The sequence below is a fragment of the Spermophilus citellus genome, assembly GCF_964194105.1.
Source record: "Spermophilus citellus genome assembly, chromosome: 9".
Taxonomy (NCBI): Eukaryota; Metazoa; Chordata; class Mammalia; order Rodentia; family Sciuridae; genus Spermophilus; species Spermophilus citellus.
In genome coordinates this window covers 98,960,890-98,973,642 of record NC_138191.1, presented here as the reverse complement: position 1 = coordinate 98,973,642, position 12,753 = coordinate 98,960,890, and the positions used below count along the sequence as shown (strand labels likewise).

General features: G+C 34.2%; 1 protein-coding gene across 2 annotated transcripts in view; it reads right to left on the bottom strand.

The window, feature by feature from the left end:
• NRDC (nardilysin convertase) overlaps positions 1–12,753 on the bottom strand; it is an 88,890-nt gene that overhangs the window by 21,601 nt on the left and 54,536 nt on the right. For both annotated transcript variants that reach the window (XM_081306405.1, XM_081306406.1), the window contains 6 exons: positions 10,465–10,534; positions 7,372–7,449; positions 5,828–5,948; positions 5,690–5,748; positions 5,359–5,413; positions 73–177 (listed from right to left, as the gene is read on the bottom strand). In XM_081306405.1, coding sequence (XP_081162531.1) covers positions 73–177; positions 5,359–5,413; positions 5,690–5,748; positions 5,828–5,948; positions 7,372–7,449; positions 10,465–10,534 — 488 coding nt within the window. The remainder of the gene's footprint in view (positions 1–72; positions 178–5,358; positions 5,414–5,689; positions 5,749–5,827; positions 5,949–7,371; positions 7,450–10,464; positions 10,535–12,753) is intronic.

Genomic DNA, 12,753 nt, shown 5'->3' with positions numbered 1-12,753 from the left:
AAGTATACTCTTGGTACTTTTTCACCCTTCTCTTTTCCTAAAAGCAAGTTTTAGAAGTGGAAACCTCCTTACTTCCGGCTTGTATTCAAAAAGAAGCTGATCTCCAGTGAGAAAGTCCTGCAGTGGGTACAGTTGCATGTTTTCACACATGTTTTCCACATACTCAACTGGATCTGTCTGTAAAGAGGCAAAATTATTTCACACCAGAACCTCTCCGCTGTTATCCTTAATTGGCCATAATACTCATATATTTTCTGTTTTCAAAAATGAAATCAAAAGTAGATATAACTGCAGCTTAAGAATCTGATGCTTGCAATTCCACAAAAATATCAGTGGAAGGTACTGCCTTAAGGAGTTTAACCTCACACCCCTCCAAACCCCTTCTGAGTCTGACAGCTCAACTAGATTCTAGTCATGTTACAGTCTCTTCATGAGAGCAATCATAACACTGAATTGTAAATGCTCATCTGTCCAGTGCTCCACATGACTGCAAGGTCAATAAAGACAGTGGACCTACTACTACAGCACTATCACCAAAAAACTATTTGTAAGGATCAAACAAATGAAAACATGAGTATCATTAGATAAAATTATTGAGTAGCGAATAAAACAGTAGTTACCAGAGGTGGGAAGGGTAGTGGGCAAAAGGGATAGAGAGAGGATGGTTAACAGATACAGGAATACTACTAGATAGGAGCAATAACTTTTAATGCTCTTTAACATAGTAGGACAATTATGGTTGACAGCAGTTAATTATATATTTCAAAATAGCTAGAGGACAGAATTTTGAATGCTTCCAACATAAACTAATTATAAATGCTTGAAGTGATAGATATGCCCATTAACCTGATGTGATTGTTACACATTGTACTGTGTATTAATATAGAAGAAAGCAATAAATTCAAGTATTTATTAAGCATCCAGATACACAGAATTTTAAAACTGAGGGTGGCACATGCCTATAATCTTAGTGACTTGGGAGGCCAAGACAGGAAGTTTGTAAGTTCTAGGCCAGCCTCAGCAACTTATTAAGATCCTCAGCAACTTAGATTTGTCTCAGAACAAAAAATAAAAAGGACTAGGGATGTAGCTCAATAGTACAGAGACCCTGGGTTCAATTCTCAGTAACAAAGAAACAAAAGGACCTCATACGTCCTGTAGATAACAAGTGGTTCCATTCCCATGTTTCACATAGGAAATACACTGATTGATTAGGTGACTTGCCAAGCTTACACAAGCCAAGTATAGACTATAAATTCTGGCTTCCTAATGTTATCTACATACTATTCCCCAAATACCTTCCTGCCTAGCCCTTTACATATGCTGCTTCTTATCTAATGGGAGAATGAAAATGAAGGTTACTGTATTCTGGAGCAGTAGTGGCATAGGGTGGAGGCAGGAACAGACAAGCACGTATATATCATTCATACATTTTCATATAAAAATAGGATTTAAAAAAAGTAAGGAAAGTTCACTGTTAGCTTTTTTTTCTCTATTTGAGAAAACATTCCCGTACCATCAATGTCACTAAAGTACTTGAAATAGCTCTTCCTGTTGTGTTCTCTATTTTTTAAATTATTTTAACTAGCTATTTACTTAAATGTAATTGCTCTCTTGTAGGTTATAGATAAAACTGAGTGATTCCAAGTATTTCCTATGAGAAAACACTAAGGACTCTAGCCAAAAGCAGATATGTCATGCCAAAACAATAGACTATGTGTTAGGGAAAAATCTTTTAAATGGGCTGGAGGTAGAGCATTTGCCTAGTGTGTACCAAGGCTCTGGGTTAGATCCCCAGCACCACAAAAACAAAAACACACTTAAATGTTATCATTTAATTTTTATTTATTTATTTATGTACTAGGGATTGAACCCAGGGTTGCATTGTTACTGAGCTGCATCCCCACCCCCTTTTTTCATTTTTTTATTTTGAGAGAGTCTGCTAAATTGCTGAGGCAGGCCTTGAACTTGCAATCCTTCTGCCTCAGTATCCTGAGTTACTGGGACTAGTCATGTGCCACAGTGGCTAGCCATTTAATTTTTCTTTAAAATGTAATGCACATAGTACAATATTCAACCTTTTAAAGTGTATAATTTGGTAGCTTTTAGTACAATCATCAAGTTTTGTAATCATCACCTATCAAGTTTCAGAATACTTGCACTCACCCCAAAAGAAAGCTTCATACTCATTAGGTAGTCATTCCCAATTACTTACTTCCCTCAGCCCCTGAGACATCAGTCTATATTCTTTATGAATTAATCTATTCTGATTATTTCATATGAATGGACCTATTTAAAACGTGACCTCCTGTATTTGACTTCTTTCATTTAGCAGAGTGTCATCAAGATTCACCTAAGTTATAACATAAATTATTCTTTTTATGGCTGAATAATATTCCCTAATATACAGAGTCTACTTTTTATTTATCCACTCATCAGTTACAGTTGTTTCCATGTTTTGACTATAATATATAATGCTGCTATGAATATTTGTGCATAAGTTTTTCTGCAGACTTATGTTTTCAATTCTCTTGGGTGCATATCTAGGAATATGGATTCCATTCAGATCACCCTTTCTGTCATTGCTAATCCACCGTGTTTTCCTGAACACTTTCCACGGATCAGTATTAATGCTGGGGCTCCTTGGAAGGCCCAGCCAATGCAGCAAAATTCATATAACTAGTTCATATAACTCATATTTTGTCTGATATTTTGAGACAAGGTCTCACAAGCTACTTAGGGCCTAGCTAAGTTGCTGAGGCTGGTTTTGAATTTGTGATGCTCTGGCCTCAGCCTCCTGAACCACTGGGATTACAGGCATGTGCTATAATACCCAGCTTGGTTAGTTTGTTTTTGTTTTTGTTTTGTTTTGAGTGAGGGTGGGGAGAGGGGGAAATAGGGGAATGGTAACAGGGGATTGAACTCAGGGCCACTTGACCATTGAGCCACATCCCCAACTCTATTCTGTATTTTATTTAGAGATAGGATCTCATTGAATTGCTTAACACCTTCCTTTGCTGAAGCTGGCTTTGAACTTGCAATCCTCCTGAGCTGCTGAGTTGGTTAGGTTTTAATCTAAGATTTTTTTGGGCTTGTGTTTTCAAATCAAGACAAATATTCATTAATACAAATACTCATTATGCCATAGATTGGGGGGAGTGATAAGCTATGGAATGGGGAGATGGCAGAAAAAAACTATCTTGAAATGCACTTTCAACAAGTAACTGATAAGGCAAAAGAAAATATCATTTACTTAAACAATGCTAAAAAGCCAGTTGCAAAGAAAAGGAATCTGGGTATGACAGAGTTGTCCACAATTCTCATTTCCACTCTTTTCCCTGCCACAGTTCTGGTCCACATACTGCCATCATAGCTGATGAGAATACTGATCAACATCACTCCTGGAAACACAGATGACAGGACTTGCGGGTTCTAGATTTATCAATCCACTTACAAGGAATGTCTCTAGGACCCTTTTAGTAATCAATATGGGCCAGGTAGATTTTTCTGTTCCGTAAATAAGATTTCTAGTTCATTTCAAATAACTTCTTTTGAAGTATATAAACCACATTAAAACATAAGTCAACAGTAACTGGAAACCTGGTTTTTGTGATCTTGTACTCAGTACTAAGTATCCTTTACTCATAATACATATTGAGGGAAGAGTACAGTGATGATCCAAAAATCCAGCTTTCAATGTTCTCTATGGTTGTTAAATCAGGAGCTCTCAAATCTAGGGTCCCAATATATCCCCTACAAGATGTCAGCAGACAAATTCAGAAGGGACCCATTAATTTGGTTGGGAAGAAATTACATATATTCACTAAACTATAAGTTACTTCTTTAAAATTATGAATATAGGCAACAAACCATGGTAATATTAATAGTATCTATGACCTTCTCCAAGAGAAATCACAATTGTAGATACCATGTATACTCACTGCTACTTAAAAATCCTGAGAATTACTAGATATTCTACCACATCTTGTAATTTAATAAAGAAACACATTATTATTTTTTAATGTTTTGAGTACTTTAATATTCCTTTGTAAACTACTATATTATGCATTTAAGAACACCATGGGGGGGCTGGGACTGTAGCTCAGTGGTAGAGCACTTGCCTGGCATTGTGTGAGGCACTGGGTTTGATTCTCAGCGCCACATATAAATACATAAATAAAATAAAGGTCTATCAATGACTAAAAAAAAAAATTTAAAAAAAAAAACACCATGGGGAGTGGGGAAATGCTATGTACTGTGTATTAATTAACAGTATTGTTTCAATGTTAAATTTCCCACTGAGACAACTATATTGAGGTAAGGCAAGAGACTGCCTCTGCCTTGATACATGCCAGAAAACATTTAGGCGGGGCTGGGGTTGTGGCTCAGTGGTAGAGCGCTCACCTAGCACGTGTGAGGCCTTGGGTTCAATCCTTAGCACCACAAAAAAATAAATAAAATAAAAGTACTGTATCCAACTACAACTAAAACATAAATATTTTAAAAAAACATTTAGGGTGAAGTATGACATTGTATGTAATTAACTGTCAAAAGGTTCAATAAAAAATAGACACACACACAGAAAGAGAAGAAAGAAAATATGATGAATTATTTATCAACTGGTAATATTATCAATTTAGGTGAGCGATATACCAATGATCACTGTACTACTGATAATTTTTCCAAAATTTTAAAAAGCCAAGAGGACTAAGTAGTATTCTGAGGAGGGGTCTAAAACATCTGCTCTAAACTCTTTACCTTTCAACATTAAATAATATCTTTCTTTTATATGTCCTTATACTATATAGATAATTTCTTACTTATGTTCCTTTCTATTGCCTAGAATATAACCAAATCTTATTCAAACCCTATACTTTGATACTGAACTCAATTCAAATTTACTACACCCATGAAGACTTCTCCTATCCTATTTCAATCAAGGAAAATATTGTCTTTCCCCTAAAATAGCAAAGCTCAGTGTTTCTAACATTATACATGGCAATTACTACAGATTTACCTTAAAGACTACCTTCACAATATTTGAATTTCCAAACTACCACAGCATAGCAAGCTTTCCATGAATGTTTATCAGAGGGATAGATAGGATGGATGATTACATTGACAAATGGCTGTGATACAACATGATCTATGTCATCTGTCTAATCCTGTCTCTGTTTCTCAATATATATACTCAAAACAAGATTTAATTTTTAGATAGCCTCAAGGCCATCTTGAGACTCACATGACAAAGAGTGGCAGAATAAAAACTCCAGTGACACTTCCAAAAAGAGGAACAATGTCCACACCAGTTTCAACTTGGTCACAGATAACATTCAAAAAGAATTTGACTTCCAATACCTGTTCTTGGTAATGAAATTCATTATCCTCAATTTTCTGAATCTCTTCAAAAACTCTATGAAAGAAAATGATAATTAGAGATATACTAAAATTTATCACTAGAATCATCAACAAGAAAAAAGAAGCATAAAAATAAAGAACTGGCCAAATAAATGTAAAACCTTAGTGTACACTCACATGTAGAAGGATGAGGATATGAAGCCAGTAAAGGAAATAGAGTAGGAAATGCCTGAAAAGCCGTCCCACAGGACTAAACCATGTGTACTGGCAGGCTGAAGGCTAAAACATATTAGAATTGACTCCTGGCCTCATTCTAAGAAGTTTTTATTACCTTTTTTCTGGGCCTAGCTTCTGCAGCATTTTTAAATACTGAAAGACAGTATGAGCAACCTGAAAACAAAACATCTCATTAGTCTATTACATAAAGTAATACCTATATAAAAGAAAAAAACTCCATGTTAATATTTACCTCATAGAAATGTTCATAACCTTCATCAGTTAATGTGATAGAAATGCTGAACACTGAATAAGTAGAATTTTGCTCAAATCCTGTCTCACCATTTCCACCAAATAATGCAAGAGCCCAGCACCTATAGTTGGGAAAAAATAATCCAATCAGTATCTCTGAATTGACAGCCTACAAATACTTCAAATTAACAAAATAGGCTTTCAATGTAAAATTTGGGAATCTTAGGTTTTGATTAAATATAATTTCTAATAGTAAATTTCAAAGTACAAATTTTAAAAGCATAAAGCCTTCCAACGGACTATTGTGTACTTGGGAGTCCCAGAAGGAAGTAACAGCCGTCTTTACCTGTTTAATGGGGAAGCTAATAGATATTGCAACACAGTAAAACACTAACAGTTTCATGAAATCAAAGAACTTCTTGTTGAAATAAACAATACAAAATATTAAGATATGGCTGCTGGGAAGCATTTCACTTATCATTTCTTATTTTGTCTCTTAAAAGAAATCTTAAAATGTATCAAATACATTCCAGTTTAGAAAGTCAAATGAGCTCTTGGAGACTATTAGCTAATCTATATAGATTGTCTAAGAAAGAAACAAGACTGGATCTTTTCCTGACTAAAATAATATTCTAAACTTTTTTTTCCCAAAAAACTATGGAGTACTTTATGTATTTTCATGTCATCCTTGCACAGGGACTATGTTAATCTCTGAATCAATTTACTTTATTTTATTTTTATTATATCTGCTACCAAAGTGAGCACCTGAAAACTTAAGGGAGAAGGACTCCAAAATGAAGTATTTGAAATTGTAATAAAGTTTGGTAACTTTGCACACATCTCAAAGCACATTATACATACTGTAAAAGGTATGTATAAACTCAATTATAATTGGTTTATTCTTTTATAATAACTCTAGCCTCTTCATTTTCTTTATTTTAGAACACACTGATATCTTCAAGCACCTCTTTACATTTCTCATCTCTTTTCATTCTCAAATTAATTAATTAACAAAAAAGTCAATCAAGGAATTACCATAATATCCTGGTCCTGATTCTAAAGTTTTGTTTCTATTATTTGGCTGTAGGTGACTTACATAGGTGCTTACATGCATCACAACACATTCTGCTAAAAAAGTTACATACACTTTTCACAACCCCATATATTTTGTACAACTGATCTACACACTGAAATTTTCATTAAAGTCTACCTTTTGGTTTAGAAAAGCCTAAAAATCCATTTTTTAAATAATTTACTCCTTTACTATTTTGTCAAATCCAAATTCTTGATTAGAGTTAACCAATTTATGTAATTCTGGAATTTATTACTTTCATTTATGATGTTGGTGTACAGTATGAGGAAATAACAAAATAGAAGATGACAATTAAAATAAATGAGGTTATGGATATGATTACAACTAAGAATTAAATTTAATTGTAGACCTCCTGGCAGCTAAAGCAAAAGAACGAGCAATGTAACACTTATTGTTTACTATTATCTTTCAGAGGTTGTTATACTGAAAATTCTTAATAACTGAATACTTGCTTTTTTCTAAGGTAAGAAAGAATGCTGCCTTTGCCTTCATGTCCAACCAGCCAGGAGATATAATGAAGTGGCTTCACCCTTTAAAAAAAATTTAAAGGTCAGAAAAAAAGCTTTTTTACACTAGAAAATCTTATCTCTAAGACTATAACATTTGATTTATTCTTTTTTGGTTTGGTTTGGTACTGGGGGTTGAACCTAGGGTTGCTCTACCACTGAGCCACATTTCCAACCCTTTATAATTTTTGAGACAGGGTCTCACTAAGTTGCTTAGGGCCTCTCTAAAGTTGCTAAGGCTGGTGTTGAATCTGTGATCCTCTTCTCTCAGCCTCCCAAGTCACTGGGATTACAGACTTGTGCAACTGTACACAGTAACTACAATATTTGATAACATAATTAAACTTGTTTTACAGAAATCCACTAAATGTGAAATTGCAATTTATTTAAAAGCAGCAAGATAAAAATATAAAATATGGTAAATAACTTTATCTGAAATCATTGAATGAGTACAATCATTCCAAAATTTAAGGCTACAACTTCTTTTCTTGGATACCAAACTTCTCTCCTTTCATGATAAAAATCTTATTTGTCTCACCCAAAATAAAAGTAATATAGACTATCATTTTAGAACCTAATATAGGGTTGTTATGAATCACTCTGTCTACAAACAAAAGCTTTGTAAAATGAAATGTGTTATTCTAAAGGTTGGAAATCTGGGTTCTCGTTTTAGTTTTTTCAATTAAGTCAGTTTCTAGTTTTAGTTTCCTTCAAATAAATCAGTACTTTAAACAAAAGACATAACCTCACTGTATTTTTATTTTCACTTGCCCATGTGCAGAGTTTTCATGCAAATGCAGTTAACAGGTATTATTATTATATAATAGTAGCCTAAGTAGTTGCATATGTTATTCAAGTTCTTTACCCACTAGCTTCTACATAATTTTTAAAATGTAGTCCTTAACAAAATATAGATATCCAGAGAAATGAATTAGGTAATCAAATGAAGTTACAGAACTCAATTTAGGAAACTTTTTTTCTCTAATCAGTAAATTAATTTATTTATTTAGAAATGGAATTTTGCCATGTTGACCAGGCTGGCCTCAAAGCAGCCTCCTTTCTCAGCCTCCCCAGGAGCTGGGACTGCAGGCATATATCATCATTCCCACCAAAACTTTGTAAACTCTTAAAAATCAGATATAATATTATGATTTCCACTATATTAAGCAACACTGAAAGCCCATAGAACATTGTTTAAAATGTGAATTGATTTACATATATACTAAGACTGGCACAGAGGAGTGAGCTCAGTGGATCACATATTTTCATCTAAACAAAGCTAATTGTACTGTATTTAGTATCTAGAGGAATAAACAATTATTGGCTTCTCTGTAAAAAATGGATCCCTATAGAAGCTAATTTACTGGATATTTATATTTGGAGATTCAAAATAACTAATGGTGATAGGGGTCGGGGTGAGGCAATGCTGGGTATTGAACCCAGGGGTACTCTATCACTGAGCTACATTGCTAGCCCTTTTTATTTTTTAATTTGAGACAGGGTTTCACTAAGTTTCCCAGGCTGCCTTGAATTTGTGATCCTATGTCAGTCTCCAACTTGCTGGGATTATAGATGTGCACCACTGTGCCTGGAGAAATATCTTGTTAAAACTAACAGTCCATTAAAAAAAAAAAATAAGCAAATAACTGGATGGAAACACAAATTTTAACAGTTTTGGGAAAAAAATCATTAATAGTTTTTTTACTTTTCAATAATTTTCAAAATTACCACAACGAACTACCTTAATAATGCATTAAAGCAGTTAAATTGTTTATATGTAGTATAATTCTATTTCCATAAAAGGTATGTGTGCTTTATATTCAGTATTTTAATGCCTAAAAGATATAAAGGAAACTATTAAGGTTAGATATATCTTGGAGGACAGGAACAAATACAGAAGCAGAACTTTACTTCTCACTTAATGGCTTTTTGTCTTATTTGACATTTAAAAGCATGTAGTAATTTTAAACAAACTTTTAAATATGCTTAATAATGCTTCTTGAGACTTCATAACTAGATCATTGAGTATATTACTTTTTTCAATATTTTCCTTATACCAAAAACAAGTAGACAATATGTATTTTTTTCTGCTTTCTCATAAGCACACTATTTTTATTAATTTTATGAGACCTGGTATTCTAACAAAAGCATTTTTTTACCAAGCTCAAGCAATACACATTACTTTCTTTTCTTCTGCTTGTATATGTGTCCTCATGGCTTTGTTTTGTCCACAGTGGTTTTAAAAGATTAATTAAATTTTTATCAACTCAATTGCATTTTCATTTGCATTTATTTCTAATTATACAGTATTTGTATGTGTGATTATTTGATCCTTATCTTTAAAAAATTACCCTGGCCCAAGCTGTACTGTTCATATATACATAAGTTGAAATACCTTCCCAATTAAAGTAAATATGCCTTAACTCATAGTAGCAAAAATCCTTGATGCTTACTCAAAGTTATTTAACTTTACTTTTTTGGCAGGGGACTGGGGACTGAACCCAGGAGTGCTCTACTATTTAGCTACATTCCCATTCCTTTTTATATATTTTGAGACATGGTCTCACTAAGTTGTTTAGGGCCTTGCTAAATTGCTGAGGCTGACCTCCAACTTGTAATCCTCCTGCCTCTGTCTCCCAAGTAGCTGGAATTACAGGCCTGTGCCACCATGCCTGGCTATGACTTTACTTCTGACAGCATCAAATTAAATGGTAGCCACCACCTAATAAACCATGCATAGATATATTTTTGTACTAAAAATACAAAAGAATACAATTATAAAAGCTAACATTTTACTAAATGCTCAATTTTGAAGACTATGGAAAGGTAACTAGTCACAAGAGAACTCTAGTTTTTAATACCCAAAAGGACAGTAAAATATACAGCAAGACTTGGAAAATCCAGGCATGTTTAATTTCCAAGTTTAACACATCTGTGTTTACAAATTCAGAATTCTGTAAACGTAAACCATTTAGCATGTTTTAAAAATATAACTGTTGCTCAGTATCTAATGAAGTTTAATTTCCCTTGAACTCTTACCTGTAATGTTGCTGTTGAGGAGGAAGTGCCCATGTGATGGTCAAAGCATGAATTTTTCTGATGGGAACAACTAAACAAAATATTTTCCAGAAGAACAGATATTAAGTGTTTCTCCATAATTTTTACAAGATTATAAGAACTTTTTAAAAAGTTAATTTTTAATTATATTTCATCCTCCAATAAACAGGTTAAATAAAATGCAATTATTATTATTATTTTCAGCTGCCAATTTTCCAATTTGAATAATGTAATTTTTGGCGGGGAGGGTATGAGGGATTGAACCTAGGGGTGCTCAACCCCTAAGCCATATACCCAGGCCTTTTTACTTTTTATTTTGAGACAGGGTCTTGCTAAATTGCTGAGGCTGGCTTTGAATTTGAGATCCTTCTGCCTTATTCTTCTGAGCTGCTGGGATTACAGGTGTACAGCACCACTCCTGGCCCAAAAAATGCAATTTTTATAAATATCTTTTCTATTTAGTTTCTTTTATCTTTTCTATCTAGTTGGTAGTAACAAAACCAGGGATGAAAGACCAGTGAAAATAAGAAATGCTGCTAAGGATGAATCTCTTCTTTCAGGAAAGGATACAAGACTAGGAGTTAGGAGATCCATGGCAAAAATCCAGTCCTACCATCTTGCTGTGTGTGCTTATGTGACTTTGAGAAAAATCACTTGCATTTAAAATCTTTTTGAATCTGTTTCTCATGGTAAAATGAACGCCCAGTGTACTGGGTACTCACTGGGGTGGGTGGTGGTAGAATAAAAGCCCAACAGAAAACAATAAACAATAGAAAATGAGTTGTCTCTGGGAAGAAGAGGCTTAAAAGAATAGAGCCAGTGGCAGAAGGGGTGTACAGAAACAGTCACTGATCAGAGGAAGAAAAAAGAAGAGAGACTAGCAATGGGGTGAAAGAGAATACCTAAGGCAATCAGGAGAAAGAGAAAAAAAAATTGCCACAATAAAAGTAGCAAAGAGAAATGGTGAACTAAAAATGCTTCTGTAATATTCAGTATGGGTAAATTACAGCATAATCACATGACTCATTAAGAGGTTATTACAGACTGATATTAAATTTTTAAAAAGCAGGAGTCGGTCAATCAATAAATCAATAAATGGGCCAAGGACCTGAACAGACACTTCTCAGAAGAGGATATACAATCAGTAAATAAATATACAAAAAACTGCTCATCATCTCTAGCAGTCAGAGAAATGCAAATTAAAACTACTCTAAGATATCATCTCACTCCAATAAGAATGGCAGCCATTATGAAGACAAACAACAAGTGCTGGCGAGGATGCGGGGGTGGGGGGGGGGTGGGGGGGGGAAGGTACACTCATACACTGTCGCTGGGACTGCAAATTGGTGCAGCCAATTTGGAAAGCAGTATGAAGATTCTTTGGAAAGCTGGGAATGGAACCACCATTTGACCTAGCTATTCCTCTTCTCGGACTATAACCAAAGGACCTAAAAACAGCATACTACAGGGACACAGCCACATCAATGTTTATAGCAACACAATTCACAATAGCTAAACTGTGGAGCCAACCTAGATGCCCTTCAATGGATGAATGGATAAAAAAATTGTGGCATTTATACACAACAGAATATTACTCAGCACTAAAAAATAATAAGATCAGGGCTGGGGATGTGGCTCAAGCGGTAGCGCGCTCGCCTGGCATGCGTGCGGCCCGGGTTCGATCCTCAGCACCACATACCAACAAAGATGTTGTGTCCGGCGAGAACTAAAAAATAAATATTAAAAATTCTCTCTCTCTCTCTCCTCTCTCACTCTCTCTTAAAAAAAATATTTAAAAAATAAAAAATAAAATAAAAAAAATAATAAGATCATGGCATTTGCAGGGAAACGGATGGCATTAAAGCAGGTTATGCTAAGTGAAGTTATCCAATCTCAAAAAAACTAATGCCAAATGTCTTCTCTGATATAAGGGGGGTGACTCAAAATGGGGAAGAGAGAAAGAGCATGGGAAGAAGATTACCTCTACATAGGGAAGAGGGGTGGGAGGAAAAGGGAGGGAGAAAGGGAATTGCATGGATGGTAGAAGGAAACCCTCATTGTTATACAAAATATATGTATGAAGATGTGAATTTGGTGTCAACATATCCTGTATACAGAGATATAATAAATTGTGGTATAAAGGTATATTAAGAATTGTAATGCAAAAAAAAAAAGAGAGCTCATGTAAAAAAATAAAAATTTAAAAAAAAATTTTAAAAAGTAGGAGTCAGAAGTGTATGCATTAATAACATTATTATTATTATTATTATT